Consider the following 27,794-nt stretch of genomic DNA (forward strand, 5'->3'; position numbering starts at 1 on the left):
CTCTAAGGAGGCCAGCAGAGAGGGTTTGGGGTAGGAGGCAGAGGTAGAGAAGGAGGGAGGTTTTTAGAAAGCTGACCCGGCAGGAGCCCTGTGACCCAGGCTTTCACTTCTCCTAAACACCCAGTTGCGCCATGTGATGCAGGCAGGGGACTGCGGATAGGGCCAGTGAAAGGGGAAGCGAGGGGAGCCCAGAGTTTCTCAAGAAGCCGAGAAAGGGACAGAGGCTGAGCCTGCGGGGAGGGCTGCAGGGGACTGAGAGGGGAGTGGAGGCAGTGGGGGTGAGGGGGACAGGGAGGAGGTGGAGAAGACGGCAGGGGCAGCAGGGTGACTGGGGCAGAGGGAGCCCCCACCCCACTCCCAGGGCAGGCCAGGAGTCATAAGGATAGGGGACAACAGGAAGGGGTGACAAACGGGGAGGGGGAAAGGGAGGCGGAGGGGCAGCGAAGTGAAGCAGGGAGGGTCGCAGTGTGAAGAGGAGTGGGAGGAAGGGTCAAAGTGGAGGGAGGAGAGGGGAGAGTTAGGGAGAAACAGCTGCAGGGGAGGCGCGGGGAGGAAGCCTTAGGGGTGGGGGAAGGGAGAGGGGAGTTGAGAATTAGGGAGGAGGTGGTAAAGTCCGGGTAGTGAGCGGAGGGACAGGAAGGGTAGGGCAAGAAAGGGAGAGGGGACAGGAGGGAAGGGTGGGCCAAAGCGGTGAGAAAGGAGGGCCAGCCAGTTGGGTGGGGGAGAGGGCCGAGGCCCGGGGGCAGGAGTGCGGGCTCTGAGGAGGGGAGAGGAGAGGAGAGAAGAGCCGCGGGGGGCCCAGCCTGGAGCCAGGATGCCCGCGCCGTGCGCCCGGGAGCAGCCCCGCGTGCCGGGGGAGCGCCAGCCGCTGATGCCTCGCGGCGCGCGGGGCCCTCGACGGTGGCGGCGGGCGGCGGGCGCGGCCGTGCTGCTGGTGGAGATGCTGGAGCGCGCCGCCTTCTTCGGCGTCACCGCCAACCTCGTGCTCTTCCTCAACAGCACCAACTTCAACTGGACTGGCGAGCAGGCAACGCGCGCCGCGCTGGTATTCCTGGGCGCCTCCTACCTGCTGGCGCCCGTGGGCGGCTGGCTGGCCGACGTGTACCTGGGCCGCTACCGCGCGGTCGCGCTCAGCCTGCTGCTCTATCTGGCCGCCTCGGGCCTGCTGCCCGCCACCGCCTTCCCCGACGGCCGCAGCTCCTTCTGCGGAGAGATGCCCGCGTCGCCGCTGGGACCTGCCTGCCCCTCGGCCGGCTGCCCGCGCGCGCCCTCGCCCAGCCCCTACTGCGCGCCAGTCCTCTACGCGGGGCTGCTGCTACTCGGCCTGGCCGCCAGCTCCGTCCGGAGCAACCTCACCTCCTTCGGTGCCGACCAGGTGAGTGGCAGGAGGCCTGCCCCGGCGGGTGTGGAGGGAAGGAGGGCTGGCCCCCAGCGTGACCTGGGACAAACCAGGTCCCCTGCCTGCGCCTAGTTTCCTGATTTGAAAGAAGAGGGAGGCTAGCCCTTGCAAAACCGATGGCAACCGCAGTGGAAATAACCATGGTTGTTTTTTTGTTTGTTTTATTTTTTTGAGACGGAGTTTCGCTCTGTTGCCCAGGCTGCAGTGCAATGGCGCGATCTCAGCTCACTGCAACCTCAGCCTCCCGGGTTCAAGCGATTATCCCGCCTCAGCCTCCAGAGTAGCTGGGATTACAGGGGCCTGCCACCACGCGCAACTAATTTTTGTAATTTTTTTTTTTTAGTAGAGGTGGGGTTTCACCATGTTGGTCTTGAACTCCTGACCTCAGGTGATCCACCTGCCTCGGCCTCCCAAAGTGCTGGGATTACAGACGTGAGCCACCACGCCCGGCAGGTTGGTCTTCTTTGAGCTACTTGGTAGGCCCTATGCTAAGCACTTTCACTGTTTAACTGATTTAATACTCTTCACCACCCAGGAAGTAGGAATTATTATGCCCATTTTACAGAGAAAGACACTGAGAGGTTTCATGGCATTAATCAACTTGTCCAAGGTGACATGGAGGGTCGAGGAGCCGAGTAAAGGCAGCTGGACTCCAGGTCCACCATGAGCCTCGTCTCTGTGTGTTATGGGGATGTGCAGGCAGGGCAGGAGCAAGCCAGCTTCTTCCTATCAGCAGTGCTAGAGGCTGTCAGGCCGACTTGCTCAGATCCCAGCTCTGCCCTTCACTAGCTGGAGGCACATGGGCAAGAACTCATTTATATCCTGAATGGGCTGCCTGGTCTTCTCCCTTAGCTCAACCTCTGAGCCTTTCTCCATTACCCCTTGAACAGAGCATGACACGTAGAAGAAATTTAATAAATATTTGCTAAATGAATGAGTAAATGCCCAACAACACGGCTATATTTTGATAGCTGTTCCCAGTGGGATATTAGACAATAATTTAGACTAAAATGTAATATTATTAAATAACCACATATGGTGTAAATGAGCAAAAGCAGGATGCAAGACTGCATACAGATAGGACTGCAGCCATGTGGAAAGACGAGGTGTCAATGAAAGGAAACTGGAGAAAGATAGTCACAGTGGTATGGTCAGGCCACTGGACTAATTGCACTTTCTTCTTAATTGCCTCAGTTTATCAAATGTTCTTTGATTGCACATATTATACTCATAAAGGGGACCTTTTTCAAAAGGATCGTTTCATCCAATTGGCACCCACAATTCAGCACCTAGCAGTTTCCAGTGTCCTTGACAAGGAGTCACTTGTCCAGCTTGTTTAGGATCCTTTGATGATGACTTAATGCCCCCAGGACAGCCCTGGCCATTTCTCTGTTTCTTTCTTTCTCTCTCTCTTTCTTTCTTTTTTTTCTTTCCTTTCTTTCTTTCTTTCTTTCTTCCTTTCTTTTAATGGAGTCTCACTCTGTTGCCTAGGCTGGAGTGCAGAGGTGCGATCTCAGATCACTGCAACCTCCGCCTCCCGGGCTCGAGCAATTCTCCCTGCCTCAGCCTCCCAAGTAGCTAGGATTATAGGTGCCCGCTACCATGCTGGCTAATTTTTGTATTTTTTTAGTAGAGATGTGGTTTCACCATGTTGGCCAGGCTGGTCTTGACTCCTGACCTCAGGTGATCCACCTGCCTCGGCCTCCCAAAGTGCTGGGATTACAGGCTTGAGCCACTGCGACCCACCAACCCTGACCATTTCTTACTTGTTGTTGACATTCTTTCAGACCTAGAGACCCCCAATATTTGTCAATGGGAATCTCTCACCTTCCTTTAATCCTATTATTTCATTGACATCCTACTAGCACCCCCAGCCCAGTACCCTTAACCTGTGTCATTGACCCTATTGGCCTCCAGAGAGCCTCACCCATCCAGTACCCCCTGTGGCAGAAATGATCTTCTGGAGGCCAGCCCACTAAGCAGAGCCTCCCGTGGCACCAACAGTGACAAGCTCCTGTACGTTCTCCCCTTGGTTGGGCACGAACTTTGGGTGGAGCAAAGGCAGGCCACAAGGCCTCATGAAGTTGGGACCTGATCCCTAGGACAGTGCAGAAACACCAAAATGATTTGAGACAGGAATGGACATCACTGGATTTGAGCTCTTCAAAAATGGCTCTGGCTGCAGTGTAGACAGCATATGGGTTAACAAGAGTGGGTACTTCACAACAGGCAGGAAGCGGCTGCAGAATTCAGGGGGGCAGTCAGATGGGGATGTGGGGGTGGGTGGGACTGGCACCATTTGGCAACAGCTATACCCCAGGAGCTGCGTGTTTCACACACTTGCTGATTTCAGAAAGGGCCATCCATCACTCTCGACAAAGTGTCTGCTCATTCTAAAAGAACTCATTTATATCCTGAATGGGCTGCCTGGTCTTCCTCCTTAGAGTTACAATAGTCATAGTCATTTACTTCCAATTAATAAATGGAAGTGGCTGCTTCTAATGGGACCTATTCAATTTTCTGCTTGAAAGTCTAGAGTGAGAATTATCAGTGAGCTGGCATGCCCCTCCCTCCCCATTTCCAGGAGGACCCCTCAGAATCTCCAATGGAATGTGGGTTTAAGTGCATCTGTGTGGACTATAATTTTACTTTTGAAAAAGGAAAAATAAATACTTGTCTTTTCCCCAATGCAACTACAGAAAGTAAAGTTTGACAAAATTGCCCTCGCTAGTAGAAATATAAATCTCTAGGTGAAAGGCAATAATGGATCTTGAGATTTGCGGGGGTATGAAAAGGGTGACTGGTTTAGCAATGTAGAGAAGCATTTATTCTCTCCATTGAAATGGCCCCTAGTCCTCAGTGCTTTTTTTTAAATGCAGATGCCCAGGTCCTGCCCTAGACCTGCTGAGTCAGAATCTGGGACCTGGGTCTGGGAGATTTGGAAGCAGCCAGTGCAGCTGACTGGAGCCAACAGACCAGAAGGGGCCTGGGGCCTGGCTGTAGCTGATTGATCCAAATCCTGGGTAAAGATTTTCAGCCCATCTGCCCTTGCTGGGAGGCCTGAAAAAAAATGTTTTTTTCACCAGGCCAGAACTCACTCTTGGGGCTGTGCCTGGGACCACCTCTGCTGTATATCAGAGGGACAAAAGTTGGGTGAAAGGATGGGTCACAATAGGCTTCTCTGCTTGCCTCTCCGAACTGCAGAGGAAATTATCGCTCAGACTTCTGTTCTTTTGGTAATATGCATACAACATTTTTAATAATGTGCAATAAAACTGAGATCTTATTGGCTTTTTTCTGATTATAAAAGTAATGAATAGGCCAGGCGCGATGGCTCACGCCTGTAATCCCAGAACTTTGGGAGGCCGAGGCGGGCGGATCACGAGGTCGGGAGATTGAGACCATCCTGGCTAACGAGGTGAAACCCCATCTCTACTAAAAATACAAAAAATTAGCTGGGTGTGGTGGCGGGCGCCTGTAGTCCCAGCTACTCAGGAGGCTGAGGCAGGAGAATGGCGTGAACCTGGAAGGTGGAGCTTGCAGTGAGCCGAGATCGTGCCACTGCACTCCAGCCTGGGCAACAGAGCAAGACTGTGTCTCAAAAAAAAAAAAAAATGAATAGTGTAGGTTGCTGAGTGAAAGACAAAGGGATAAATCAACCAGAAATGAACAAGTGGCATCCGAGACATCTGCTGTATGTGTTCCTCTGCGACAATAAAAAAGCAGTGTGTGTCATGGGTATGCAAAAGCAGCTGGGCCAAATGTCCTGATCTTTAGCAAGTGACTCCCAAGAGAAGGATTCATTCATTCATTCAGCAAATATTTACTGAGCGTCTGTTTAGTGATCAGAGACCAAGAAACTGTCGGAACACCTACCACCCACTGATCCAAGAAGTGTCTCTCTAGGAGGGAGGGGTATGGGTACAGAGAGTGCCCCAGACCCCTTTGGCCCTCACTGTCACTGCTTCCTGAATGGCAGGTGATGGATCTCGGCCGCGACGCCACCCGCCGCTTCTTCAACTGGTTTTACTGGAGCATCAACCTGGGTGCTGTGCTGTCGCTGCTGGTGGTGGCTTTTATTCAGCAGAACATCAGCTTCCTGCTGGGCTACAGTATCCCTGTGGGCTGTGTGGGCCTGGCATTTTTCATCTTCCTCTTTGCCACCCCCGTCTTCATCACCAAGCCCCCCATGGGCAGCCAAGTGTCCTCTATGCTTAAGCTCGCTCTCCAAAACTGCTGCCCCCAGCTGTGGCAACGACACTTGGCCAGGTAAGGAGGGGCTCTGGGTGCAGGGAGCCTCCAAGCCTGGAGAAGCTCTGGATCACTCCTGGGGAGGCATGGTCCAGGTTGCAGACATTCTGGTTCAGCTACAGTGATAGCCTTTTATGATGATCTGCTCTCCAGTGGGCCAGAGCTGCCCGCTGTGACTGAGGATGGAGTTCAAGAAGGTGGTGGTGGTGGTGGTGGTGGTGATATTTTTGGTGGTCATCTACGTACAGAATGTGTGAGGATGGGGCTGGGAGCAGTGGCTATGCCTCTAATTCCAGCACTTTGGAAGGCTGAAGCTGGTGGCTTGCTTGAGCCTGGGAGTTCGAGACCAGCCTGGGCAACATGGTGAAACCTCATCTCTACAAAAAAAATACAAAAATTAGTGGGGTGTGGTGGCGTGTGCCTGTGGTCTCAGCTACTCGGGAGGCTGACATAGAAGGATCAATCGAGTCCAGGAGGTTGAGGCTGGAGTGAGCCATCATGGTGCCACTGCACTCCAGCCTGGGTGACAGAACAGGAAAAAAAGAAAAAAAGAAAAAAAAGGAAGTGTGAGGATGATCAGGGTCTCGACAGTGAAGACGGTAGTAAGGATAAGGATGATGGTATTGGTATCTACACTGAAGACACAAACGTTGGCAATGCGGATGACAGTGGCATTAAAGGAGAGGATGATGGGGATGATGTTTCCAGTGAACGCTGTTGGGATACAATGTAAATAATTCCACATTACCCTGTTACTAACCATCAGAGCGTCTTAGGAAATCGGCCAAACTCCCTCCCTCCTCATTAGCTGACATCCAAAGGAGGAAGGTTCTGAATGACCTTACATAGGTCCCATGGCTTCCTTTTGCCCCTCGCCTTCCTAAATTAACTGTCTACTTATGCGAAGCAAATCTGTCTCCAGACCTTGCAGCCAGTTACAGCTCCTGTCAATAGAATCTAAATGAAAAAGGTGAAGAACATGCTTTCCCCAGTCTGGCATATTGCTAGAGGTTTGTAAGTTGCCAGGAGCCGAGAAGTGTGGTGGTTTTCGTTATCTATCGCTGCCTAACAAACCACACCAGAGCTTGGTGATGTAAATGACCTTTTTATCTCCTCTCCCAGTTCTGAGTGACTGGGCTTAGTCGGGCTGTTCTGCTTCTCATGATGGCACTGGGGTTGCAGTCATTTGGGACCTGGAAAGGGCTAGAACTTCTGAGTCTGCTCACTTACGTGGCTGGCGGTCAATGTGGGCTGTTGGCTGGGAGCTGAGCTGGGACTGTGTGGACCAGAGCACCTTGGTTCCCCTTCATGTGGTCTTACCATGTGGCTTGAACTTCTCACAGCATCGTGTGAGGGTTGCAAGAGGCGGGAGCATTCCAAGAATGAATGTTCCGGGGGGAAAGAAAGCAGAAGTTATGGGTCTTCTTAAAGCCCTTAAGAGGCGTTGAAGTCCCAGACCACCACTTCTGCTTCATTCTAACAGGTCAAAGCCGTCACAAGGCCAGCAGGGAAACAATGGCAGGGAAAGTAAACTCTGCCTGTTGGTGGCAAAATGGCAGCACACACTGGGAAGGGTGGAGTTGACAGTGGCTGTCTTTGCAGATGACCACACTAGTATTGTCCGTTTTGGAATCTCAAAGGACAATGCAAGGCTCTTGGACCAAAAGAGGTCAGAAAGCTCTCAAGACAAAGGGCAAAAGGTAAAGGTTGCAGCGGTGATTGATCAATCCTGTCGCCTACTGACGTTCCCTCTACCCCCACCTCTCCATTCTCTACGCCTTGTCATGGAGGGAGACGGTTGCCATGTTGACTGTTGAGGAGGATGGACTTGAGACAGCAAGTAGGGGGAATTTTGGTGTATCAAATCTGTGACAGCGTCTGTCTCTGAGTCAGGCTTGGATTGGGACTCCCCTGGTTCCCGTGGCAAATTGATGCTACGAGCCAAAAAATCCCTTCAGACTGTTTTCCACAGTCTCTGGTCTTACTTCCCTCAGGACTCAGAGGGGCCACAGCTCTAGAGCGGAATGAGTCTTGGCTAGGCACCTTTGCAGCAAAAGAGAGGATAGAATAATATTGGCAGTAGTGGTGCCAACATTGAAAAAGAGTGATGGTGATGGGAATGGAAACTCCATGGAGAGGATGATTTTGCTGACAGCAGTCACCTTACTAAAGGTGATGATAATAAGGATGCTGGCCTTGGCGATAGTGGTGATGATGGCGAAGGTGGTGCTAACAGCGGGGTGGAGGAGATGAGGGTACTGATTTCAGAGACGTGCTGATACCGGGAGGAGGATTAAATTAGGGGGTGATGGTGGAAGTGAAAACGGTGGCCGAGGTGGTGGGGAAGAGTATGGCTGCTGTGTTTGTTTGTTTGCTTGTTTTTTTGAGATGGAGTCTGGCTCTGTTGCCCAGGCTGGAGCGCAGTGGCACAGTCTTGGCTCACTGCAACGTCCGTCTCCCAGGTTCAAGCAATTCTCCTGTCTCAGCCTCCCAAATAGTTGGGACTACAGGTGCATGCCAAAACAGCCCGGCTAATTTTTGTATTTTTAGTACAGACGGGGTTTCACCCTGTTGGCCAGGCTGGTCTTGAACTCCTGACCTCAGGTGATCCACCCACCTAAGCCTCCCAAAACGCTGGGATTACAGGCATGAGCCACCAAGCCCAGCCTTGACTGCTGTTTCATCTGCTGCCTCTGGGGTCTCACAGAGACCGTCAAGGTGCCCGCCTGCTGGCCGACCAGAGGTCTCCCCAGCCAGGGGCTTCCCCGCAAGAGGACATCGCCAACTTCCAGGTGCTGGTGAAGATCTTGCCCGTCATGGTGACCCTGGTGCCCTACTGGATGGTCTACTTCCAGGTGAGCACCCCTGCCCTTTTTCTCTGGGGGCCTGGCTCCCCACTCACCACCTGAATGGCCTCAGTTCTCATCATAGAGGCCCAGGGCATGGGGAAAGGGGGAAAGCCTGGGAATAAAGTGAGGTGCTGCCCCGTACCAGCTAGCATGGGGCCTGGCACAAAGCCATCTCAGCAATCCAACTCCCTCGGGTGGTAACGGCAAGAGGAACTCTGGAGACCTCTTCCTCCTGCTATACCACCTGCGGGAGTTGAATTACTGGGATGGCTTTGTGCCAGGCTAGGTCCTTGAATAAGTCACCTCATCTCTCTGGGCCTGTTTCCTCATGTGTACAACGGGTGGCTTAAACGAGAGGCTTTTCCAGCTCTGCTGCATTCAGATTGTCCGACTTGGCAGCTGAGGCCCAGAGAGGGTGTGTCAGTTGCCAAGGCCCCACGGGCAGGCAGGTCAGGGGCGAGCTCACAAAAGTGAGTACTTTGCAACAGTGGTTCCCCAGCCTGGCTGTGCTTCAGAATCACCAGCAGAGCTTTTAAAAATATGCTGTTTTAAAAACAGATTCCAAGTCCAACCCCAGGCTATCGAATCAGAATTGCTGGGGAAGTTTCTAGTTTAAGAAACGGTTCAGATGATACTGATACTCAGAGTTGAGGACTATTGCCTCCTACTCACCGTATTACTCCTCAGTGGGGAGGTTAGTGATGTGTGTGTGTGTGTGTGTGTGTGTGTGTGTGTGTGTGTGTGTGTTAGGAGGGTGGGCAGCAGTTTAATGCTAGCCCCCAGGCCATAAGGTCATTGCCTTCCATACTCCCTTCACAGGAACATTTGTTGGAGCTCCCAGCCTGCTACTTAGGGGCACACAGAGTATGTCTATGATGAGACAGCGGCATGTGGTGGGAGGGTGTCCATGGCTGATTCTCAGTCATACCAATCAGATACTGACTTCCTTCCATACCAGTTGGTAAATGGCTGCTGCCCTGAGCAGCCCACATGCCCTCCCCTGCCCTGGCCCTTCCTGTGGGAGTCTCCTGGATCCTACTCCATTATATAGCAACTAAAGGGGCAATGCCTGGTATGGGAGGTGGCCCCTGGGCCCTGCTCCTGCAGCTGTGTCCAGAGCCATTCTGGCACGTCCATGTCTATGCAGTGCGTGTGTCAACCTGTGGGACTCAGCTTGACTTCAGTGTCAGATGAGAACTCCCTGTGGGGGCAGCCATTATCTTTCCCATTTCAGCAAACATTTATCCATGCTTACCCTGTGCTGGGCCCTGGGGACACAAATACTAGTCAGACCAGCTGTGCCTGGGCTCTGGGATAAGGCTGCACGCACTGCCTACAGGCCTGAGAGCAGAGCGCAGGAAGCTCCCTGCCCAGCCCAGCTACCTAGGAGAAAGGAGGGTGGGAAGGTGACTATCTCCCTGAGACTGGGAGAGGAGACAGCTGCCCAGCTGCCCTGTGCTACGGCGCTGAGGAATGCCACCTGGGAGTTGGGAGGGGGCACGGCCGGTTCTGTTCCAGCCTCACCCCCCGTCTCTCTTGGCAGATGCAGTCCACCTATGTCCTGCAGGGTCTTCACCTCCACATTCCAAACATTTTCCCAGCCAACCCGGCCAACATCTCCATGGCCCTGAGAGCCCAGGGCAGCAGCTACACGGTGAGAGATAAAGCATGTGTTCGGCACCCAGTTTAGCCAGGTAGCAGCTTCCTCTGAGAAGAGGAGGAAATGAAACTGCCTTCACCCTTCCCTGTCCTGCCTGCAAGGCAACCTCAGGATACAGGAAAAGCACCTGGAGGGTGGGAGGACTTGTGTCACAGCACAGGGATCCTGCCAAGATGCTCAACTGCTTGAAAGAGTTCAGGCCAGCTGCACACCCCCATGCTGCTGCTCTGAAGCAGGTCTCGCTGCCTAATTTGCACCCTCAGATCAAGCACACTCAGGTCCCTTTTCAACTCTTCCTTGTCCCCTCTTTCTCTGGGACCCTTAGATACCTAGATCTCTGCCTTTCCCAGAACTTTCTAAACCAGTTCCTTGGCATTTCAGAGACTTATGAAATGAATGATCTGCAGAGCTGGCAGATAAATGAGAAATTTGCCATTGTACTCCATTTCCTTGCCCATGGCAGACATCACTAGTCAATCATGACTTTTTTATGCTGAGCCCATAAATGTTCCATAATCAGCCACTACCAATTGATAAAAGTTAGAATACAAGAGGAACCTATTTGCCATCTCTATATAATCCCACTCCCTGATTACACAGCTGAGGAGTGTGAACTCCAGAGAGGGGAAGGAGCTGGACCCAGGGTCACCCAGGGCCAGTCTAGAGTCCAGGTCTCCTGACTGCAGCCAGGCTCCTTGCACTCTGCTAGCCTGCCTCTCTTGACTTCCTCCTGCCCAGATCCCGGAAGCCTGGCTCCTCCTGGCCAATGTCGTGGTGGTGCTGATTCTGGTCCCTCTGAAGGACCGCTTGATCGACCCTTTACTGCTGCGGTGCAAGCTGCTTCCCTCTGCTCTGCAGAAGATGGCGCTGGGGATGTTCTTTGGTTTTACCTCCGTCATCGTGGCAGGTGTGCAGAGGGGTGTGGGGCAGAGGGCTGAACTTTGGGCTTGGGGAAGTCTGCTTCCACCATGGGCTGATGCTGAAGTGGTAGCCTGGGCCAAGTTCAGCCTCTCCCACTGGGCGTCAGTGTTGGCTTCCCAGAGGTGCAAGCTGAAAGAGACCCTCCTATCTAATCCAGCTGCCCCTCATTTTGACAGAAGAGGAAACTCAGGCCGAGAGAGGAACAAATATTTTCCCCAGTGAATTATAAGCTCCTTGAAGGCAGAGATTGTTTTTCTTTTTTATTCACTGCTATGAACATGCACGTGGGCCCTCCATAAATGTGTTGAATGAATTTTCCACTTAGCGGCAAATGAAGACTTAGAAAAAAATTATCTTCCTTCTTCCATTTCAAAAGGATCTGAAGCCATTTGTTACAAAGTGGGTGTTGTCGGGGGCGGGGCGGGGGGGATCAGCTAAAGAAGTCTTTCACACTGTTGCACAAACCTGAACCCTTTTTACTTAGTAACTTTATGACCCTGAAGTTCCTTAGAGTCTCTGAGCTGCATCTTTAAAATGGGGACAGGTGTGATTCAGACCCTGAGCAGGGCTCTGCCCTTGTGGAACTCAGTCTGATGGGGGGTGTTGTGAGGATTATAGGAGATGAAGTCTGTAAAGCACTCAGTAGTGTGCCTGGATCACAAGTATGAGCTGGATAAATGAAAGCTCCATAAACGGTATTGTGTTGAAAGTGTGAAAACCCAACTAGATTTTATTCCAGCTATATCCTTAAAGCAGTTTGTCCTATTTTATCCTCACAATAATCCTGGGACTGTTATTCCTGCTTCTTGTGTAAGGGAACTGAGTCTAGAGAGGTTAAGTGATTTGCCCAAGGTCACACAGCTAGCCAGGCTGGGAACCCAGGTCCCCCAACTCCATGTCCAGTGTTCATTCCACTAGAGCACAGCTATCTCCCAAGCAACGCAGGAGAAGGAGATAACATAGTTAAACTTGAAAGCCGGGTTAGAAACACTACAGCAATACTTGACGTTGCAGTAGAGAAGTCATGCGATATCGTGGAAAGTAGGCCAGCTTTGAAACCAGACATACCAGAGCTCAAATCCAGCCCTGACTACTTATCAGCTGTGTGACTGTGGGCTAGTTTCTTAACTTTCTAGTTAAGCACTTGAAAGTGCTAGTTATTTCACTTTCTTCACCAGCAAGGATGCATAGTAAATGCCTAGCACCTAACAGTTTCTCCATTAATGAGAGTTGTTACCGTTATTGAGTGCAAAACTCAGCTCGGAGCTTCTAGCAGCCAAGACCAAAAGGGAGGAGTTGGTCACATCTTGGCCCCCTCCTCCACCCCCCAATCCAGTATTCTTTTCCTTGCCTGCTGCTCAATCTTTGGCTACTTCATGAGTACCCCATACCCACCATGTACAAGCTCTTCTGTGGGCTAAGCTGCCTGGGGTGGGCCTGACTATAATCCCCCTCTGCTCCTCCACCAGGGGTCCTGGAGATGGAGCGCTTACACTACATCCACCACAACGAGACCGTGTCCCAGCAGATTGGGGAGGTCCTGTACAACGCGGCACCACTGTCCATCTGGTGGCAGATCCCTCAGTACCTGCTTATTGGGATCAGTGAGATCTTTGCCAGCATCCCAGGTACCCTGGGTCCCCTCCCCTGCTCCTGCACCAGTGATGGGCTCTGCCCGGTGGCACCTCAAAGTCAGGTACCCCAGGCATGCAGCCTGCAGGGCCCATCTGCATGGAGGAAGGCAGTGTTTTCTGACCAGGGCTCATTCACCCAATGGGGGTCTATTATTAGCACCTGGTTCAAGTCAGCCACTATGCGATAGGCACTGGGGATTTGGAGGCGAGCAAGGCACTTCCCACACCAGCTCTCCACGTATTCCCCTGGTGCCAGGTTCTCCACCCTCTGTGTCTTTGAAGTTGCTGTTCCCTCTACCTTAGATTGAAAGTGAACTCCTATTTCCCCTTCAATTCTGAGCCTAAATACCAAGGTCCTTGGGCAGAAGGGGTCCTCCCTTCCCGCCCCGTGTTCATCTCTCTATCATAGCACACAGTACTCTGGGTCATAATAGTGGATTTCTATGTCCTTCACTCCCCACCCTCCCAACCCCCTTCCCTGGGCTGGGAGCTAGAGCTGCAAGGCTGGGGCAGGCCCTTCAGGCAGCAAAAAAGCAAGGGCTTCCTCAGCTGGGGGCCCAGGCCTAGGCTGGGTCAGACACAAAGAAAAGACTGGCCCTGGGAGCTCACTCGGATGGGGAGAGAGTCAGGCAAACAGTGAGCCAGTGGAGTGCTGTGGAAGTCAAGGCAGAGTGCGGTGGGAGCCCTTAAGCATGGAGGGGGGGCGGGCAGGTGAGCGGGTAGGAGGAGGGGTCTTACAGGCAGAGGGAACAGCATAAGCAAAGACGCAAGCCTTTGGGAAGCATGGGGGATAGGGCTGGAGAGGCATGGGAGGTGCAGGGAGCGGAAGTGTCGAAGGGCTTTGTGCGCTGAGCCTGCACCTTGGGATTTCTCCTGAAGGCAACAGCGCTCCTCCCCTCCAGGGGGTTTTGGCCGGGAAAGGACCCCATCCGAGATGCTTTAGACAGATGCTCCCAGCCGTGTGAGGAGGACAGGAGTCAGGGGAGTTTAAGAGGCATTTGCAGAAAGTGACCAGGGCTGGGGTTGGACCCAGGGCAGAGGGAACAGAGAGAAGGACATATATTTAGAATAGATTTCAGAGGTTGTATCAAAACGATTTGACAATGATGTTGAAGGCAGGCAAAGAGGGTGGGGAGAGAGAGGAGGTAAAGATGGTGCTGTCACTGAAATGATAGACCTAGCAGGAAGGGGAGACAGAGCTATTGGGGCAGCGCATGGAGCACCCCGGTGCAGGGGTTCAGCCAGGAGGCAGGTGAGCAGGGCAGAGGGGAAGGCGGCATTGATGCATGGGTGCTGTCATTGCCACTGAGTGGACAGGCATCCAGGGGAAGCCTGGAGGGTGGCTTGGTGGGGGCAGGGTCGGGGACAGCAGGCAGGGGCCAGCCCCTGAGATCGTCTCTGCTCCCTCTCTGCAGGCCTGGAGTTTGCCTACTCAGAGGCCCCGCGCTCCATGCAGGGCGCCATCATGGGCATCTTCTTCTGCCTGTCGGGGGTGGGCTCACTGTTGGGCTCCAGCCTAGTGGCACTGCTGTCCTTGCCCGGGGGCTGGCTGCACTGCCCCGAGGACTTTGGTGAGTATGGGGCCTCCCCAGGAGTGGGACATGGATGGAGGGAGGCTTGGAAAGGACGTGGCAACTGCTAAAGTGCTTCGACTCTGGGCAGAAGCAAGAAGAGGGCTAGACTTGGGAGAATGGGGTTCTAGCCCGGGCTTGGCCAGTCACCCATAGCGTGGCCTCCCTCCTTGGGCCTTTGTTTCCCCAAGTGTTGAACTTAGTGGACCTCCAAGGCTCCTTTCTGCTTCTGGAACTCTGCCATTTCTGGCTGAAGGGTTACCTTTCTCATGGTGTTTGTATTTCACGCCCCCTTCTGAATAGCTGAAGAGGAATTGTAGACACCCCTGGAGATCTTCAGGAAGCCAAGCATTAGCGGGTATCTGTCCAGTGTCTTCAGATCCCACCACTGCCCACATGGCCTCAGCTGCCAGCCCCAGGGCTAGGACATGGCAGACACAGGGCGCAAGACAGACGATCCCTGTCCTGACCCAAATCTAACCCTCCTTTCCCCAGGGAACATCAACAATTGCCGGATGGACCTCTACTTCTTCCTGCTGGCTGGCATTCAGGCCGTCACGGCTCTCCTATTTGTCTGGATTGCTGGACGCTATGAGAGGGCGTCCCAGGGCCCAGCTTCCCACAGCTGTTTCAGCAGGGACAGGGGCTGAACAGGCCCTATTCCAGCCCCCTTGCTTCACTCCACCAGACAGACGGCAGCAGTCCCAGCTCTGGTTTCCTTCTCGGTTTATTCTGTTAGAATGAAATGGTTCCCATAAATAAGGGGCATGAGCCCTTCCTCACGACCACGGTCCATGACAAGGGGCAGGGCAGAGGGGGCCTGGGTGGGAGTCCTTGCGGGGGACCAGGCAGGGGACTTGGATCAACAAGCACCAGACGAGCGGGCAGGGGGGGGGCAGGCGAGAGGCTCGGTGGGACCTCCACCCTCGTTGCCCCAGCTGGTGGCTGACCAGGTGGCTGTGGAGGGTCAGGAGCTGCCCCGGATCCTCTCCATGTAGTTGCGAAGCTCCTCAGGGTCCTTCAGCCCCATGTCCTCACACACCCAGCGGATGTCCTCCTCGCCTGCCACAAGGATGGACTGCACAGCAGGGGCCCCTACAGGCTCCTCAGGTGGCTGGGCTGGAGGGGCTGGCGCAAATGTCACGAACTCTACTCGCTTCCGCCGCCCCCCAGCCTCCTTTCGGGCCAGGGTGCTCGAGGAACTGGTGGTGCCCCCAGGAGGGCCAGGGGCCAGGGTAGGGGCCTCCCCTCCTCCCCCACTCTCACAAGGGCAGCCCCCCTCCCCCTTGGGCGGGCCAGGGGACTGCCGGTCCAGCTGGCGGCTCAGTTCCTCCTGGTCAGTGCCCAGCCAGACCCAGTTGTGGGGCTGGGGGGAGGTGGGGTCAGTGGCACCGTCGGGAGGTTCTTTGCGCTGATAGCGCAGGACGAAGATCACACCATTGACCAAGAAGATGAAGATGGCCACGCAGAAGATTCCCAGCAGGGCGTACATGCCCAGCTCTAGGTCGGTGACATGCTGAGGGGCAGGGACCATCTCCTCCTCCTCTTCCTCCTCTTCCTCCCTAGCTTCGGCCTCGTCCTTCCTGGCCTCCTCCTCTGCCCGCTCAAACTTGCCCCTCACACCTATGTTGCCCCCGACACTGCCTGCCGCCTGCCGTTCACCACCCACGGTGGCTTCTGTGGCTGGTGGGCTCCAAGCAGGGCTGGATGGGAGAGCAGGGGCTGGAGTGGAGGCAGGCGGCAGCCCCAGCCAGGCGGTGCCAGAGGCCAGAGGCACACGGTGGCGGCCCCGGCGGCAGGGCTCGGGCGGGTGCAGAGCCACATGCAGCGGCAGCCCCTCGGCGCCTGCCCCACTCACCACCACCCCGAGCTGGGCGCCCTGCTCCTCAGCTGGCAGGATGGCACCAGGCTCCTCGGCTGAGACGGACAGTCCCAGGTCACGGCGGTCGTAGAGCTCAGCCGGGGCCACGGTGTGATCAGAGAATGACAGCCATAGGGAGAGGGCCACCTCCTGTGGGGCACACAGACACAGGCAGAGACATGCGAGGGCACGCACGCATGCACAGAGAAACCACTCCCACAGAGACAGGCCACATGGAGGACAGACCAGAGAGAAGACAGAGACACAGGCAGATAGACAAAACACAGGGAGAGAGGGTACGCGTGTCAATCACCTGTCTGCCACTCAGCCCTAAGGTCTGAGTTATTGGGAGGGTCCTCAGTTAGAGCCATCTAACCAACCTCCCACTGCCATACTCCAGCCACTGCTTGATCACCTCCAGCTGCAAAGAGCTCACTACCTCACAGAGTCAGTCCTCACTCTGAAAACCTTAAGGGGTCGAGGTACCAGGGTCCCTTCCTCCCATCCCCCTCTACCATGAGCCCCCATCTGGAGATGTTGACCTTATCCCCCTGACCCCCCAACTGTCACCTGCTTTGGGGCGGGAAGGGCTGACTGTGCCCAGCACGTGGCTGTGACCTCCCCGGGGTGGGCAGTGCCCCGGCTCAAGGTCAGCGAGATGCCCATCACTGGCTGCACCCTGAGCTCCAGCACTGAGACCTTGTCGTCCGTCACAGCCAGCGCCTGCTCCCCCAGGATGGAGTCAGACAGTGGGGAACGCACCTGAGGGTGGAAAGGAGATGGAGGTGGGGGGGCCTTCCATACAGACAGCCCCCACCCAGAGGGAACTGGGCGCTCCCAGCACCGTCACGGGCTACTCTCCCTCTACTCTTTGCACCCCAGTGCATATCTGGACCCCAATCCCACACCTAGGGGTCAGTTCCCTTTTCCCTCAAGACCTAGTCCCCACATTACCCACACCTCAGCCCTTCATAGCTAGAGGGCTTCCCCTCTTATGCGGCCACCCCATTCTGAGCCTATCTCCAATCCCACTGCACTCAGACCTAGACCGCACAACTCCCCCCACACACTCTGGGCTCCTGGCACACTCTGGGCTCCTGGCACACTCTTCACTCCCACCCGCGAATATTTTGGGGGCCCCTCCACCCTTCTCAGGGGGTCTGCTCTCCTGGTCCCCGGCTGCTTACCTCAATGGAGGTGACACCGGGCTCCCGGCCCACCAGGACACGGCCGCCCTCCAGCAAGGCTACACGCGGGTCCAGCACGCGGGCGTGTGGCGCCACAAGGTGGGACACGTCTAGCAGCCAGTCGGGGCCAAGTAGGTGTGTGAGGCGGCGGCCGCCGTCCAGCGGGTGGGCCGCGAAGGGGGCGAGGAAGCGCACACCGGCGCGCTGGTACTGCAGGTGGCAGCCACGGGCGCGCCGCTCGGCCTCCTCTGACGCCTCTGCAGCGGGTTCCGCAGGCCTGCAGGGCGGGGAGGCCGAGACTGGCCGTCAGCGCTGCGCGGCCCCAGCTGGCCCAGGGCCCAGCTGCTGGAGACCTCCAGCTCCTCCCCGGCGGCTCCTAATCTCCAGCAGCTCCTGTTTCTCAAACGCAGGCATCCGCCCCTCTTGGGGTCAGGCCCTTCCACCTGCAGGCGAGCCACCCCAGCCCACTCCCGACTGGCGCTGTGCCTCGATCACTGCTCTTGCTCCCAAGTGGACCGCAGGGGAGACGCTCTCTTACGGGGACCCTGGGGGCGCTCACTCTCTGAAGGGCCTGGAAGCTAGATTCCAGAGGCGTGGGCCACCTCGCCCTGGGTTTTGGGGAGCCCCCTCCGAGGGTGTTCATTTCCTGAGCTCTGTGTCATCTTAGGCTCTGAGGGTACGACCAGCATAGAGAGACCCCGGCTTCAAGGGGCTGACATTCTCGGGGGAGGAGCGTGGAAAGGATGGACAGGCAGCATTAACCAGTACTGATGTAGATTAGGAAGTGGAGGGTGCTATGGGAGAAGTGAGGCAGGAAAGGAGGAGAGGGATGCGGAGGTCAGCAATTTCACAGAAAGCAGTCATTGGTTGGGCGGTCCAGGGTGGAGGTGGGCAGAAAGAACTGCAAGCAACAGGGCAGTTTTTCAGACCCCGACTTGGGCCCATGGCTGTGTCCCCTGCGCCCTCTCCGTCCCAGTGTGACTCGCCAAGGCCTGCCAGCTTCCTCAGGCCTCCACTCACCCTTCAGCAGGGCCAGGTACCCTCCAGCCGCGGACCTGCTCGAGGGTGGTGTCGGTGAGCTCGATGCGCAGCGGTAGCAGCGGGGCCCACACGGTCAGCCGCAGCGACGCCCTGAGCCGGCGCCACCAGAAGTCCACCCGCACCCCCCGGGCGCCCCGGCTCTCCTTGCCAGCTACGAACACGGCATCACAGGCCTCAGACACCTGTGGAAGGGCAGAGGGCAGGCGGGCGGGCTAAGCCACTAAAGACAGGTGTGAGGCTGGGCCCGGTGGGTGGCTCATGCCTGTAGTCCCAGCACTCTGAGAAGGCCAAGGTGGGTGGATCGCTTGAGTCCAGGAGTTTGAGACCAGCCTGGGCAACATGGCAAAACTCCCTCTCTATAAAAAATAAAATAAATCAGCTGGGTGTGGTGGCACATGCCTGTAGTCCTAGCTACTGGGGAGGCTGAGGTGGGAGGATCCCTCGAGCCTGGGAAGCTGAGACTGCAGTGAGCCGGACTGTACCATTGCACTCCAGCCTGGGGACAGAGTGAGACTCTGTTTCAAAATAAATAAATAAATAGATTAAAAAAAAAAAAAAAAAAAAAAGGCATGGGCCAGAAGAGAGCAGCCCTGACCTCAGGCCATAGGACGGGCTCCCACTGAGTGCAGCTGTGTCTCACTGGAATGCATGTTGCAGCAGGATTGTTGGTTAAGCCCCTGTTCTTTGTTTAAGATTTTCCTGTAGGGGCCATTCCTTGAGGTTCCCTGGGGCTCAGTCAGGGGAACTGGCCATTGCATACCAGTCTTCCTCCTGGCAGAGCAGGAGTGTGAACCGAAAACTTTGGCTCCTTATTGGTACTGGCCTTTGACATTGCTCTTGGAGCCACCTGGCAACCAGCTACAGCCAGGTAGGCAGAGGTGGGGCAAAGCAGGTCTCCCCACCAAGGCCCTCCAGCAGGAACCACACACATTTGAGCAAAGGGCGCCACAAGTGGGGAAAGGCACCTTCTCCCTTCAGGTGGCTGGGATTTGCATCCATGCAGGCTCCATGCTTCCCCTCTTAGAACTTCAAGATAGAGGAAGTTGCTCTACCACCCCCCCTTTTTTTGCTTCACAATCACCAGTAATAATAATAATAATAATTTTTACCATTGTATAATTATTACATCATATTATAACTGCAGTAGCTGCCATTGTTTCAGCCCCTGCTGTCTGCCAAATACTGTCTTAAAGTGCTTTTAATTCTTACAAGAACCCGAAGATATGTTCCCTTTTAAAGTTTAGGTAACGAGGCTCAGAGAGGTTAAGAGACCAGCGCATGATCACAAAGCTGGTTGACAACAAAGATGTGTTTCAAACTAAAACTTTCTGATCCCAGAGTATGTGCTCTCGATTCTCTCAGGCCAGGGCACTTGCCAGTGCAATAATGAGTGTGAAAGTGTCTAAGGTCGGGGGGCTGTTAGGGTTACTTGACTCGGGAGAGAGGTGGCTGGAACAAAAGAAGTTGAAGCTGTGGTTCCTCCCATGAGGTTTCTGGTCTCAAGAAGAAGCTGTTCTCTTGGGGACCCACATGAGGAAGGAGGAAAGGTGTACGTGCGTAACTATGCCCACACAAATGCAGACTCACATGAGCTGGACACCTGCCACTCACCTGCAGGACCTGTGTGTTGGCAGACTCGCAGCCGACATGCTCTGTCACCTCCACCAAGGCCCCCCCGCCGTCCACAGTGACAAGGCGCACAGGGACATGCTGGGGCACTCCAGTCAGTGGTGCTGTATTCACCAGCTCCTCAGCCTGGGGGTGGAGGAGGGGCTCAGCCCCAGGCCCCTCAGCTCATGGGGCTCCTGGGACTTGGCCTCCAGCCTTCCCGGGCAGAGATGGAGGTCTCCTTACCTTGGCCAGTGGGATAAGGGCTCTGATGTCCCGCTCAGACACAAGGATTTCCCACACCATTTTGTCCTTCTCTGCTTCAGGGGCCTGGCCTGGGTACTCCAGCTGCCACGTGACGGGGCGAGTGACCGCTACGCCCCCACCAGTGCTATTCTCCACCACAAAGTCCACCCATAGGAACTCAGACAGTTCAAGGGGACTGCTGGCCAAAAGAGACAGAGAAGCCAAATGCTTGCTAGCTGCCAGGCATGGCATCAGCACTTCATGCATTCATGATTATCCCCATTTTACACAGGAGGAAACTGAGGCACAGAGGTTATGTAGCTCACTTAAGACCACACAGCAAAAAGTAGCGGGGCTGGGATCTAAACCCAAGCATCCTCGCTCCAGACTCCAAACTCTGACCCACTCTTGGCCTCTCTAAGATCCATGAAACCACTTAACCACCTCCCACCTGGCAAGGTGGCTCACTCCTCTGCCTGCCTGAGCCCATTTCCCCCAGACTTCCGCTTTCCACAGCCACTGAGGTGGCATGTGGGAGATTCACTTCCAGGTCCCAGGACCAGACACTCGACCCTCTGAATAATAAGCTTCCTTTGATCAAACAAAAACCTATGTGCTGGGAACTGTCCTGGGTGCTTGATATGCAGCACTATATTTTATTTTCAAAAATGCTAAGGGATGCATTATTATTCCTATTTCACAAGTGAAGAAACTGAGGCTTGGGTAAGGGAATGTTAACTGGCTTGCCCAAGGTTTTGCCCATCCCAAAAGCATCAGAACCAGAATTCAAACTGGGGCTACTGAGTCCATGGCCTTGACCCAGGCTCAGGGCATGAATAAGAAGAGTTCACAACTGCAGAACTGCAGCTGGGCTTTTTGGGGGAATGTGAACGGCCCAGAGAAAGGACCATTTGGTGGAAGCAGGGGGATGGAGTAGTGGCTATGAGGGCTCTACCTGGGGCACAGGATTCATTGGCATCTCTTAGAATAAGACTCACAGACACTTGCTATGCCTGGCACATGGCTGGGACTGGAAAGATAGTGGCTGAATGAATGAATGAAGGAATGGATTGTGCCTGCTTTGTGCTGCTTCCTTGAAAAAATCTGTCCTTGGGTCTGCTCACCTGGGGATCTAGAGGCAGCATGGCAGCCCCCAAATCTGCCCAACTGCACTCTATAACCAGCCCTCCCTCCTTTGCCCCCTGGGTGGAGGGAAACTGCCCACCTGGAATCTGGCTCTGTGAACCCAGCACGGTGGCAGGTGATGAGGGTGGTGTGGTGCTTGGAGCCCTTGAAGCGGTCCAGCTTGGCAGTCCAGAGTGTGGGCTGCGCGGGGCGGGCAGCTGTAACATGCAGACCCTTCTTCACCTTGATCCTGGGGAAGAGGGTATAGGCTCAGTTTGGCAAGGTGGATGCTGAACTGTGGGCTGGATTGAAGGGGAAAGACAAGGGGCCAAAGCTATCTGACCTCCCTGGCTCACAGTCTGAATCTCCTCTTCACCATCCTCCAACCCAGAAGGACCCCGCCTCAGGGCAGCTCACACCTTACAGCTCTCCCCCACCCAAAGACCACTTACGCCTCCCCACTGCCCATAAGGTCAAAGCTTAGCCTGGCATTCGGGGGCCCTCCAGGGTCTGATCCAGCCTTACCTTTGGCTGTGACATCTCTCCACGCACTCTCTGCTTCAGCTACACACAAGTTCCCCCCACACACAGCACCGATTCATGACTCCAAGCCTTTGCCCAGTCTGTGCCTTCAGCCTGCTCTGCCCTTTCTTACTTTATCTGCTGATGCTTTAAGTCTCCAACAACTCACAGACCATTTCCTTTAGAAAGCTTTTCCAGAGGTGGGATGAATTTCCCCCTTACTGCACCCACTGACCCGAGCTCCCACCGCACTTTGAAACTCCCTCAGCGCTTACACACCCACATGCCTTCTAATCCAATTCATGCCCATCCAGCTCCCTTCCCTACCACTGGGGGCCCCTTTCTGCCAGATAGGGACTGGCCCTTGCTCGTGTTTGGATCTGCAGAGTGCCAAGACACAGGGCTTGGCAGGCTGTAAGTGTCTAGGAAAGATCTGCTTAATAAGAGTGAGCATAGGAGGACGTAGGAGATGGGGAGACACAGAGACGGGACATGCACAAACCCAGGCAGGCTTGAAACCAGGTCTAGGTTTCAAAGCATGTCCGCAGACCGCTCTTCAATCCTCAGGAAAGGTCTCATTACAAAGTGAGCCAGTCCCAGTGCCTCACCCTAACCAAGCCCAGGACTATCCTGCCTAGAACTCAGGCTTCTCAGAATCCTAAAGCCTAAGAGATGTCTCTCCCATGGATTCCTGCGCTGGACTCCAGAAGCAAGTCATACTCTACAAGCCCTTGCCAGGTGAACTGGGTAGGTGGGTGGGGGCTGCTTTGGGGGAACTTATTACAGAAAAGGACACAAAGAATCAGGGCCTTCCTATGGGCAAGAGCAGGCTCTATCCAAAGGCTAGAGACCTACGGCGAGGGTGGCAAGGAGGGAGAGCATGTAGGTGAACGTGATTGGGGCAAATATCCCTCTCTGGAGCACTGGAGCAAGAGCTCATGCTTAGGTACTGCAGTCTCTAAGCCCTTTGCAGGTTCCCCTCCCTGGAGACTTGCAGCTGCCCTGAAGGTGGACCATGTTAGCCCCATTGGACAAAGGAATCTCAGGGAGGTGCCAGAGGAAGGGGCAGCTTCCTACTTCTGACTCTAATTCCAGGGCTGTGCCCATGGTGGGCTCCTACCAGCACAATCACGGCTTTTTACCTGGAAGGAGTTTGGTGGACGCATGTTTTGCAGAGGTCAAGGATTCCAGCAAGGACCCCAAGAGGAGCAGGTACCTGTCCCTAGTCTTCCCACAGGGGTTCCCACCCTCACCCATCCCCATGGCCTGGTGCTCACCGCAGGGTCAGGAGGCTGGCTGTGAAGTTGTCCCGAAGCAGGAGGGTAGCACTAAAGAGCTGGCCGGGCCGCACTGGCATGTCAGGCACCCGCAGAGTCACAGCCTCGTCCAGAGGTACCTCCTGGTACTGTGGGGGGTCTGCTGGGCGCAGCTCCACGCCCCCCACTGGGAGGGCCTGCTCCCCAGGGTCGTTCTCCTCGCCGGAGCCACAGCCCCCAGGGCCCTCAGCCGCAGGCTCAAGCGTGTAGGCCAGCTCGGCCCGTGTGGTGGAGGCCTGGGAGAACCAGTGCGAGGGAAGCTCCAGCTCCACCACGCAGGCGCCCAGGGATGGCTGTAAAGACACGACAGCAGTAATTGGCATGGGGGTGGGCGCAGGGCGAGGAACAGGATTCTCAGCACCCATGGCAGGAAACCCAGAGCTGGAGGGGCTTATGAAAGGGAGGCCCAGCATGGGCCGGAGACACAGCCTGGGTGACACAGCAAACCAGCGACATGGCTGGGGCTTCAAACCACGTCTAGGTTTCAGAGCACGTCCGCAGACCACTCTTCAGCCCTTGGGATAGGTCTCATTACAAAGTAAGCCAATCCCAGGGCCTTACCCTAACCAAGCCCAGGACTATCCTGCCTAGAATCCAGTCTTCTTCTCAGAATCCTAAAGCTCAAGAGACGCCTCTCTCATGGATTCCTGTGCTAGACTCCAAAATAGTGGAAATAGCAATTATAAAAGTAATACTACTAATAATGCAAACACACTGGCTGAGTGAAGACTCTGCCATAAGCTATCCTTACATTCATCTCACTTGTTCCTTACTCCAACTCCAGATGGGGTAGTAATTGTTATCACCCCATTCTTCAGATGAGGAAACTGAATCTCAGAGAGATTAAGTTACTTACTCAAAGTCACACACCAAGGACTGAACTCCTTCTGGGGCCCTAAATAACCTTTTCACAGCACTGAAAGCTAGTGGGGGCAGAAATGGAGTCGGGTGGTCCACAACCCCCGCGCTTCCCAGGAGTAGGGGTTTCCTCTCTGCCGCGGGCCCACCACCTGGCTGACGCAGCTGCAGCAGGACCAGCCTAGGTGGCGCCTGTCTACTCACCTGGAAGCGGCAAGCTTGGTGAGCAGTGCCTGCAGGGTGTGTGGCATGGAGCCGGGCACAGGGCAGGCTGCCAGACCCTGGTGGCCAGTCCTGGCCTTTGAGGTGGAAGAGAACCCGGGCGTGGGGCTCTGCTGGAGTCACAGCCGCTTCCACTGAAACGGCCCGCACGTCCCATGGGACTGGCCGTTGGTGGGGCTCAGTGACTCGAGGGGGGACCACCTGGAGGGAGAATGAGAGGGCTTAACAAAAGAGGAGGTTGGGGGGGAAGATCTAGGAAGATGGGACCCCAGCTTGGCAGAAGAGAACCTTTATGGGCCTCAGTTTTCCCCTCTGGAATATGGAGAGCACAGCCGGGGCTGGGGAAGGCTCCCAAGCCATACCCAGCAGACCTCAGGCCCTGAGTCCTGTTAGCCTGAGAGTCCCCGGTGCCCCCTCCTTACCTGCTGAGTGGCAAAAGGCGGGTAGGAGGCCCGGAGAAGTGGCTGGGCCCTGGGCCAGGGCTGCAGGAGCAGAAAGGTCTCAGATCGGGAGCTCAGAGAGGAGTTGGCAGGTGGATAATGGCCCACCTGCTGCACACGGAAGTGCTCAGGGGCGTCTAGGAGCTCCAGGGCTGCCGGCAGGTAGACAGGGTCCAGGGGAGCCTGGCCACAGTCCACTGAAGAGGCATAAGAGGGAGAGATGATGACAGCTCCAGAGCTGGCAGGGGCTGACCCGAGCGCCATGCTGGGGCACAGTAGTTGTGGGCAGGAGAGGGAGAAAAGGGCTGTAAATGTCCCTTCCCCTCTCACCACCATTTCATAGATGAGGTCACTGAGGCTTAAAGTGCCTCACACAGGTAGTATGTAGCAAAGCCAGGATTTGAATCTGAGTCCAGGACTGGATGCTTCCCAGCCATTCCTTCTACTTTCCACAGACCTTGGCCTTCTTCTCGCCAACCGCCTTCTCAATGTCTCCTTTTCCCCAAATCCTGCCCTCCATCTACTCGCCTCTGATACCAAGGCACTTCTGGGGTGCAACTGTCAGCAGACTGGGCCAGTGTAGTAAAAGATGGTAATGAAGTGAGCTTTCTCTGCCCTGAATCCTTGGCCAGGCTTTGCTGGGCATCCACCCCTCCTCCCCCATCATTGCCATGGCAACCTGCACCATCTTTCCAAGCTTGCTCCTTTCTTCCCTGAACCGACTGGTATTGAGTGCAAGTGTGGGATGGGCGGGCGCGGAAGGTGCTGAAGAGGTCTGTGAAGGCACTTGCTTGCCCTGGGGGTGGGGTGGGGACCAGGAGCCTGGGGAAGACAGTCAAAATAGTCAATCATCAGAAGGACAAAGGAGCACTAAGGCCATATTGGTTTGCTCTAACTGAGCACTAATAATAATAATTAGCATTTTGTGAATGCTATAAGCAGGTGAGAATTTAAATACTGTATGTGTATGAACTCTTTGAGTCTTTGTAATAATTCTGTGAACCAGGTTCTATTATGATGAATCCCATTTTGTGGATGTAGAAAATGAGGCGGAGAGGTTAAGGTATTTGCCTGTGGTTCCACAGCTGGAGAGTGAAGGAGCTGGGAGTCCATCCCAGGTATTAGCCACTAGACCGTCTGGCCTCTCCACCTGCCACCTCTCTCTCCAATCTCCGCTCTCCACTGCCACGGTGCACCCGGCAGGCTTCATGCCCTGGAGCGCACCTCCTCTCCTCTGCTCTGCCCGGTGGCACCTCCCTCCTCATTCAGGGCCATGAGTGAATACTGCCTCCTTCTGAAGGAAGCCCTCCTTGGTTACTCACCTTCCCACCAGTCTCCTGTCTTTTGCAACCCTGGGTGCCTCCTCTGAATTAGTAGTCTTCCTATCAACAAGGGACCCTGTCTTGCTCATCCTGGAATTCCCCCAAACTAGGAAGCGCTCCCTAGAGAGGATTTCCTGGGAGCCTGGAGACCTGAATTTAAATTGATGAAACTTGGGTCAGACATTAACATTTTGAAGCCTGTTTCCTCACTTGTAAAAGGGGCAGGAGCATTAGGTGGCACTGTGGACAGGACAGGGCTGTGTAAACTGTGGAGTGCTGTCTGGAGGGAGCAGGCATTATTGCTGCTGCATAATGGATTTGACAAGGTTTTCCTCCTCTCTCTATTAGGACTCCCACCGGGTCCCTCGGGGTGGGGAGCAGGTGGCTGAAAGCAACCCCACAGCTAGCTCCCTCTCAGCCCCACAGCTGGACTGTGGGTGGGGGTGGGGACATTGGTTTCAACCTCCTTCCTGGCCCTCCCCACCAAGGAGCATATGACTGAGAGGCTCTCCCTGCCCCCTGCCCCAAGCGTAACAAGTGACCACTACTCTCTGGGGGCAGCCACTGGCTTCAGGTTCGCCTCCTACTCCATTGCCTCCATAATTACAAGATGCTCTTAGCCCGACTCCCACGGACTCCCATCACCCAGCGCTCGGCTCTCTAGGTGGGGAGGAGGGCAGAGAGTGTTTCACTGTCCTCCTGTCTTCTGTGGCATCCTTTGCCTTGCAGCCACAGCCCAGCTAGCCCAGGCCAAGGGAGTCTGACCCCCACCCCGAAGCACAGGGAAGTTGCTGCCCTTTCCCGCAGTGACAGAAATCCTCTCAAGGGCTCTGGAAGGCAAGGATGCGGCCATCCCTGGAGACGCCAAGGTCAGGGAGCCCTGGGGGAAGGGGGAGGGAGGGCTTGCGTCTCTTGCAGGTCCCAGGCAAAGGGGCTGCTTTCCACTCCCGAGGGGGGTGGGTTGGTGGCGGCGGAAGGAGGCTAGGAGGGTGCAGCGCTACGGACCACAGATGAGGGAGTGGGGATGACGCTAGTGCGCCCGGGACCGGGGCCGCCGGGTTCGATGCCCGGGCTGGGGGGTCCCTCGCAGAAGGTGCGGGACGGGGAAGCCCCTGCTCCGGGCTGCCCCGGGTCAGGAAGGAGTTGCCGGGTCGTGCAAGGTGAAGGAAGCCTTAGGGGCGAGTGGCTGGGGGCAGGTTCCCGAGGGCAAGACCTCTCCGACCTTCAGGGCGCTGCGGGGCGACCCGCTTAGGGTTCAGTCCGAGAACCCAAAGGTTGGTGGCTCCCGGGCATCACTCGCTCCCACTCGGCCGGGCCCGGCCGCCCCTCGCCCCGGCCCTCCCCTCCCGCTGACCTCTCACGACGTCCAGGGCGAGGGCCACCAGGAGGCAGAGCCAGGGGCCGTAGGGCCCCCGAGGGGCCGCTGCAGCGCGCCCGGCCATCCGCGCGCACATCCTTCCCACAGAAGGCGAGGACGAGGCGGGCGGCTCAGGTGGCCCCGGTCCCGCCCCGCATCTCCCGCACCCGCTCCGCGCCGGCCCCACCTGGCCCGCTGGGTCCCGGCCGCCGCCGCCGCCGCCACCCGCCCCGCGGCTGCAGTTCCCAGACAATGGAGCGGGAGCAGTGGGGTGGGAGGGAGCGAATCGCAGCACATGGGCTGCCACTCCGCCCCGCCGGGTCCTAGTGCCCTACGGATCCCCAACCCCTGCGCGCTCAGGCGACCGAGGTCGGGAAGAGCGCCACGTCCCTGGAAGCAACAGA

At 55.7% G+C, this 27,794-nt stretch overlaps 2 protein-coding genes across 8 annotated transcripts; one reads left to right on the forward strand and one right to left on the reverse strand.

The window, feature by feature from the left end:
• On the forward strand, positions 1-15,070 carry SLC15A3 (solute carrier family 15 member 3). Its single transcript, XM_002821699.4, has 8 exons — positions 1-1,375; positions 5,379-5,668; positions 8,358-8,505; positions 10,043-10,153; positions 10,898-11,066; positions 12,550-12,708; positions 14,130-14,285; positions 14,781-15,070. The coding sequence occupies exons 1-8, from the start codon at positions 815-817 to the stop codon at positions 14,933-14,935; spliced, it is 1,749 nt and encodes a 582-aa protein (XP_002821745.1). The 5' UTR covers positions 1-814; the 3' UTR covers positions 14,936-15,070.
• On the reverse strand, positions 14,997-27,658 carry TMEM132A (transmembrane protein 132A). 7 transcript variants are annotated; one of them, XM_009246289.4, is made up of 11 exons: positions 27,388-27,658; positions 24,694-24,908; positions 24,254-24,472; positions 23,153-23,484; positions 21,454-21,603; positions 20,229-20,424; positions 19,986-20,129; positions 18,354-18,556; positions 17,334-17,610; positions 16,717-16,908; positions 14,997-16,296 (listed from the first exon to the last, which is right to left on the reverse strand). In XM_009246289.4, the coding sequence occupies exons 1-11, from the start codon at positions 27,485-27,487 to the stop codon at positions 15,253-15,255; spliced, it is 3,072 nt and encodes a 1,023-aa protein (XP_009244564.2). In that variant the 5' UTR covers positions 27,488-27,658; the 3' UTR covers positions 14,997-15,252. The 7 variants fall into 7 exon arrangements, with proteins under 7 accessions (XP_009244564.2, XP_024110673.1, XP_063584489.1 ...); XM_024254905.3 differs by having other exon boundaries at positions 20,229-20,427; XM_063728419.1 differs by having other exon boundaries at positions 27,578-27,652.
• Positions 27,659-27,794: the final 136 nt, after the last annotated feature.

Source organism: Pongo abelii, chromosome 9 (genome assembly GCF_028885655.2).
Source record: "Pongo abelii isolate AG06213 chromosome 9, NHGRI_mPonAbe1-v2.0_pri, whole genome shotgun sequence".
Lineage (NCBI taxonomy): Eukaryota > Metazoa > Chordata > Mammalia > Primates > Hominidae > Pongo > Pongo abelii.